Source organism: Quercus lobata, chromosome 11 (genome assembly GCF_001633185.2).
Source record: "Quercus lobata isolate SW786 chromosome 11, ValleyOak3.0 Primary Assembly, whole genome shotgun sequence".
Lineage (NCBI taxonomy): Eukaryota > Viridiplantae > Streptophyta > Magnoliopsida > Fagales > Fagaceae > Quercus > Quercus lobata.
The window spans coordinates 2,462,059-2,469,205 of record NC_044914.1 but is presented as its reverse complement, the minus strand read 5'-3'; the positions used below and the strand labels follow the sequence as shown (position 1 = coordinate 2,469,205).

At 31.0% G+C, this 7,147-nt stretch overlaps 1 protein-coding gene across 1 annotated transcript; it reads right to left on the bottom strand.

Annotated features, from left to right (window-relative positions):
- Positions 1-1,055: 1,055 nt before the first annotated feature.
- On the bottom strand, positions 1,056-2,921 carry LOC115968955 (endochitinase PR4-like). The gene is made up of 2 exons (XM_031088499.1): positions 2,525-2,921; positions 1,056-1,478 (listed from the first exon to the last, which is right to left on the bottom strand). The coding sequence occupies exons 1-2, from the start codon at positions 2,919-2,921 to the stop codon at positions 1,066-1,068; spliced, it is 810 nt and encodes a 269-aa protein (XP_030944359.1). The 3' UTR covers positions 1,056-1,065.
- Between the last annotated feature and the right edge of the window lie 4,226 nt (positions 2,922-7,147).

Here is a 7,147-nt window from a genome sequence, read left to right as displayed (position 1 = left end):
ATTTATAAAATGATCAATGATATTATTTAGGGTGGCAAAATATAATTTTATTAAAAAAAATTAATAAAATTAGTCCCTATATATATTTATTTATTTAAAATAAAATAAAAATAAACTGACCCATTTAATTCAATTTTTGGTAGCAAGTACATAAGAAAATGTATCAATGGCCATTTTCTCTCTTAAACATAAGGTATAATTTAGGGTGGTAAAGTCTAATTTCTAAATGGGTCATAATACACTACAAAAATAAATAAATAAATAAATGGATCATAATACTGTACACACTTTTTAAAATTAGAGTGGCCATTAATCATTATACTATACACACTTAACTGAATTATAGTGGTTAATGATTGATAAGAGCACAAACTTAATCATCAATATCATGCTGCTATGGCCTTCGTCATCAATATCAAGTTCACTACAATTCTCCCTAATGAATTATTGACGATGCATAAAAATTAAAAAAAAAAAATCCCCAATCCGCTCATTTTTATGTGGTTAGCCTTTACTTCAACATGGTCACGTACACTCATGACAAACCAATGCCAATGTACAAGATCTAAGATCAATCCTTGCCTACACACTTACACCATAAACCAATTGGTATTTTGGTCTAATGATAAAAAGTAATCATTTGAAGCAAATGCCATAGATTTCAACTCTCTCAAACAAAGAATTGAGAAATCGGAAAATTCTCCCATGATTTTAAAAGGTTAAAAAGTTTAAACTTTATCCATGATTTATATATATAAAAAGATGGACCAAGAATGTGTAGTGCAAGAAAATGAGATACCCTTTTATGTAAGAATTCCATTGAAGGGTCCAACGACTACATAATGGAAAAAATAATTTTCTTTCATTCCTTACACTCCTCTTGGACTAGGCAAGATTGATTCAAAGTTCTCATACGAGAACAAAAAAATTTATTATCTAAGCGAGTTGGCACCCAACTAACTTTTTATTATTTTCATTTATTTCAAACATAGATCTAATATTCAGATACAATTAAAGAAAAAAATTGTAACATGGTGAAAAATAAAAAGTGTTAGTAAAAATATACTAGCAAGAAAGATTATCACCAGGTGCAACACCAAATTGAGTACAGTACTGTTGGTAATACTGGATTCGAGACTGAACTTTAGCAGGCTCATGACCATCACATTCAGCAAGACCATTAATAGCTCGAATTGTTGCTCCAAAACCTTGGCTAACAGATTGGTGAACACTGTTCATCCAATACCATAAGGCAGCCTTAAACGAGATAGTCGCATCATTGGCAACAGTTTCAGGAGAGCCTAGTCCATCAAACTGATTTTCATTTCCAGCCGCTCCATAATTGTAATTCCAGGTTAGTTGAAGTGGTCCACGGCCAAAGTAACGGTTGCTAGGATTGCATCGATATAATTGAGTGTAGGCTGGGTTACAATAGTTCTGTGTGGTTGGAACATCTCTTTCTTCTATATAGCATAAACCTGACCAAACAACATTTTGCTTCAACTCTCAGGGATAAGTCCTTCCAAATAATAATGTGTTTGCCTTTGGAAAGTCCAAAAAAGTAAAAATTTTGGGTTTTCCTTTTTTTTAGCTGATTTTTTTAGGTCAAACTTAAAAATTTCCTCATTTTGTTTACAGTAATTTCTTTTTGATGAAATTATTTATATTACTTTAAGTAAATAAACAATCAATTCAAGCCATCTAAATAAACAACTTAAAAACATGACAATTATACACAAATATGCATCTCTATGATTTTATATGTATAGTCATACACAACATTTTATTATGAAAACTATATAATTATCTGTTTTAAAGCTATTGTTTGTTTAAGATATTTTTTTTTCATAAAAAAAATAATAAAAAAAAGATAATTTATTTTTATTCCCTTATTTTGCTTAAATTGTTTATTACAGTAAAAATACGGTTCTACATAATAAAAAGTAAAGTTCAAAAAAAAAAAAATTGTATCTTCATCTTATTTTCATTTTGAAACTTTGGAAAACCAATGTTGCCTTTTTAATTTGATAAATCACATTAACTAAACAACATTACATTTATACTCTTATTTTTGTGATAGAATATGTTGAGGGACCACAATTTGAATCTCAACAATCACTTTAAAAACAAGCTCACAGGATGTGATGTTGAATGCTATAAAAGATCTGAATGTGTCTTTCTTATCATCAACTAGTTTTAAGATGAAATGGCATAACTCACGGTACGACAAATGGTATCAAAACTAAAGTTATAGATTCAAGTTACCAAAATAAATTAATAAGAGAAAATATTATCTATAGAATAGCCATACAAAAAGTAGGGCTAATGCAGCATTTTTGTGGCGGCGTTTTCAAAAAACACCGCTATAGCCATAATTGCTTATGGAAAGAGAAATTAATGAGCATAAATATGTTTTGGATATGGTTGTGTGCATATTATATATCATATATGTTTCTAAATAAGGTTCTGAAAAAAAAAAAAAAAAAAAAAAAAAAAAGTTAGAGAGGTGATCAAGAGAACTTACTTCCAGTCTCATGTGTGACATGGGCAAAGAAAGCCGCAATCTCACGTTTACCAGCATCACTAGAACCAAACTTGGCAAACTGATTATAAGAATTAAGAGCAGCAAGAAATGCTGCTCTTGTGTAGAAGCTCTTTCCAGGACAATCTCCTTGGGCCTGGTTAAGTATCCCATTGAAAAAGCCTTCTGTCACAATATCAGGGACCGAAACATCATTAGTTTTTGTGGTACAAGGTCCTGATTTGCACCCCTCGCCACAGTATTCAGCAGTAGTGCCACAAAAGTCATATTTGCTGCAACATTCGTTTGCAGCACAACTACAATCACCCTTCACATTTGCTGCTAGGATTCCAACTATAATGAGAGTTAGCAGACCATTTTGTAAACTAAGAGCACCCATTTTCTTAATGATTTTTGAGGAATATATAAAATGTGTGAGATCAAGAATTAGGTTGTGATATGTATTTATAATGCAACATAAGTTGAGAAATATCTATTTCTTTAATGAAGAAGAAATTTCTACGATCATGAGGAAGTATAACGTAGGAAAGTAAACGGGGCGTGAGTTAAGGGTCAAGGTGTAATACCCGAGAAAAAAAAAAAGAGAAAAAGATTTAAAGGGAGGGGTATCTAAGTAAATCTGTTTGTGGGGTCAATTTTACAATTAATTTTACTAAGGAGGTTTTTTTAAAATAAGATTGAAATCCTAGTTATATATAAATTAATTTAAGTCGGTGTATAATGACAGATATTTTAAGAGAGACAACTATCCAAAATACTCAAGGTAGAAAATGTTTGACTACACAATTGAGGTAAGAGCCTAAGAATCTCTTTCTTGTCAAATCTAAACTTTATTTAGAATTAGAATATTTTTTATGTGGGTAGTTTGGCCAGTAGTGAAACTATTTAAATATTCAAAAATTTTAATGATGCAAACGAAGAAAAGTTTAGTTTTATTTTTCGGTAAACTGGATGATGTGCCTGCAGATTTTTTTCTAAGTTCAGTGATTTAGAGCTCGTTTGGTTTGGCCATGACTCAGTTTTCATAACTCAATACTCATAACTCAAAACCCATAACTCATAACCCAAATCTCACTTTATCTCAAAAACTCCAAAATTCTTGTTTAGTCACATAACTTACATTTTGCCACCATAACTCATATTTCAGAAACTGAAAACACGAAAATTCTGTTTTTGATTTCCATCATCCATCACTCAAATTTTTGAGTTTTGAGTGATGAAAACATCACCTAAAAATCAAACCAAACAAGATTTTTTCAGTGGGACCCATGTATTTTGGAAACTCAATGATAAAAACTGAGTGATATCACTCAAAATCATGGTGAAAATTGAGAGAGTATTACATGTTTTGGAAACATGCATCCTCTCTTTTATATGAGAGTGGACCCCATACATGTGAGGGAAAGGATGCATATTTCCTAAATATAATAATTTTCTCCTTTTTCTATGGTTTTGTCGCGTTAAGCATTGATAGAGGCTGTAAAATTTTGAGATCCACCGTCATACGAGGGAGAGAATACATGTTTTCCAAGGCCAAAATGGCCCATTAGCATTAATTTTTGAAATATTTAGCAACAGAACACTGTTTCGGAAATAATTAGGGAAATACCACTTTTTCGGGCCCTATAGCGGCGTTTTCCTGCAAAATTTTTTTATAAGTCCCATAACAGGTTCAAGGGGCCCTATAGTGGCGTTTTTAAGCCCTATAGTGACGTTTTTGGGCCCTATAGCGGCGTTTTCCTGCAAAATATTTTTATAAGTCCCATAACAGGTTCAAGGGGCCCTATAGTGGCGTTTTTAAGCCCTATAGTGACGTTTTTGGGCCCTATAGCGGCGTTTTCCTGCAAAAATTTTTTATAAGTCCCCATAACAGGTTCAAGGGGCCCTATAGTGGCGTTTTTTAAGCCCTATAGTGACGTTTTCGGGCCCTATAGCGGCGTTTTCAAAAAAAGTGGTACTTCCCTAATTATTTCCGAAACAGTATTCTGTTACTAAATATTTCAAAAATTAATGTTAATGGACCATTTTAGCCTGTTTTCCAAACATAATAATTTTCTCGTTTTTCTATAGTTTTGTCGCGTTAAGCGTGGATAGTGGCTGTAAACTTTTAGGCTTAATGGTCAGCTTTCTGCAGTTTTATTTGATAAATAGTACCTCATGTGGACTTCTTAGCATATGTGACAGAACCCGAAGTGGTATTGGGGGAAATACAGAAGCCTAGTAGTCTAGGCATGCTTTGAGGTCTGACATATAGTCACGTGAGGTAAAAAAAAAAAAAAATCAGCGAGAAAACAACAAAGCAGTGCTCAACTCCCTTCTTTCTTCTTATTATTATTATTTGTTTATTGATTTTGGTAAAAGTGAATAGGAAAGTCAACGAAGTGTGACAAGTTATAATTATAAAAAAAAATAAAAAATAAAAAGGAAACAAAAGAACACACGTAATTGAAGATGCCCCATGGTCTTATCTCTGGGGCTTAACTAGTTGTGGCAGAAAAAAATGGTAATATATATGAAAAAAGGGAAATGTTAACTTTCTTTAGGGTATTGGTTAAAAATGTAGTTAAAAAAAATTTTTATGGGAAAAGAAAAAAAACAATTAATATTTTAACAGCTTTTTTCATTTCCTATAAAAGTAATATCAAAACTTTCCTAAAATGGATTATTAACAAATGTCCTAAGGGTACTCTTTTAAGTGAAATTTGGGTGTGAGATAACAGTAGATTGTTATTTGATATTTTTAGTAATCTCTTTTCTGATAAGGTACTGTTATAAGTTTTTTTAAAATTATTTGGTTATTGAGTAAATCGTGTTTTAAAATTATTTAGGTGATATTCAAGGATTTTAGAGAAAGTGTTAAGAAAAAGTTATTTTGTGGTGAGCTAGCTAAGATAAGTAAACTTATCCTAATTGATTTTAGTTTGCTTATATGGCTGTATTTTAGCTATTGAAATTTGTTTATAATTGTTATAATTTTATTTATTGTTTTAGCTGCATTGATTTAAAGTAAAAAATAAAGAATTATCACAAATATATTTTGATTATTGAATATATAATTATATATATATGTATGTATGTATTTGAATGAAATATATTTTTGTTTGAACTATGATTTGATATATATGATTTTAGCCAATCTGACTATATTTTGACTCTGATACCCAGCCAATGGGGGTTATTCATTGGTACTCTAATATCCAGCTAATGGGGGTCATTCATTGATACTAAAACTAGTTCTATTTGGGGCATCACAATCCTATCGTGTTTCTAGACCCAGCTAATGGAGGATATACATTAGCACAGAACTAGTTTCATCTAAATCTGATGCCCAATTACGGGGATATAGCGTGACCATAGTCGTAAAGATTGTTAAGAATATGAATTATGTTTGAATATTTGAACTGTTTTAAGTCCTTGAAACTGTTTATGTGTTTTTTGATACTTATTGTAAATTATAGCTTGATATATGGATTTTTTTTTTTTTAAATCCATCTATAATATATTTGTAAGATTAAAATATTTGATCTATGTTCAACTTATTATTTTACATAATTTTTTTTTTTTTTTTATATATACAACTTATTAGGACTTTAGTTACTTATTGAGTTGTCAACTCATCCTCCTCTTTTTCCTTTCAGATTCTGATAAGGAAAAGTAGCATTTTCTGGGCTTCCACTGGGATGTGCGTATATGAGTGAAATTTAGGAATCATTGAAATAAGATTTGGACTTTTATGTTTAATATTGTCTTTTTGTTCAGACTTCAGTCTCAAAGATTTAGTTTATTTTCTTTACGATGTTGAATATCTTTTGGAGATCCTTTGAGAATTGCATTATTGAAGATATTTTTTTGAATTTATTAATGAAATTTTCATTGAGGAAAAATTCTTTAATTGTTAAGAATGTCTTTCACACTTGTAGGGTGTAAACTTTATAAAAGTGTGTGACTGTTGTCACATGCTTAACTTTTACCTAAATTCGGGGCGTGACAATATTTATAGTATCAGAGCTCTAGGTTTGATCCTTAGGCATTGATTTATGAAACTAAATGGTGAGAGGGGTAGAAATCAGGCATTTGGAGATACGTTGTATGATATATATATTTGCTGCAACATTCGTTTGCAGCACAACTACAATCACCCTTCACATTTTCTGCTAGGATTCCAACTATAATGAGAGTTAGCAGACCCTTTGAGTTTTAGCACCCATTTTCTTAATGAAGTTTTAAGGAATATATAAAATGTGTGAGATTAAGAATTAGGTTGTGATATGTATTTATAATGCAACATAAGATGAGAAATATCTATTTCTTTAATGAAGAAGAAATTTCTACGATCATAAGTATAACGTAGAGAAGTAAACGGCGCGTGAGTTAAGGGTCAAGGTCTTTGTCGACTTTGACTTGCCCAAAGCATAGCTAGTTTTTCTTCTTATATACCGTCAATAAGATAATGCATTTAAACAAAGCAACTAGACCCAAAAAAAAAAAAACAAAAAACAAAAAACAAAAAAAACAAAATCCACAGACGAATCAATCCATGTGCACTTGCACATTTTCTCTCCTCCTTTTTCTCCTTATTTTGAGGAGAAAAATTTTTGGTGTTCC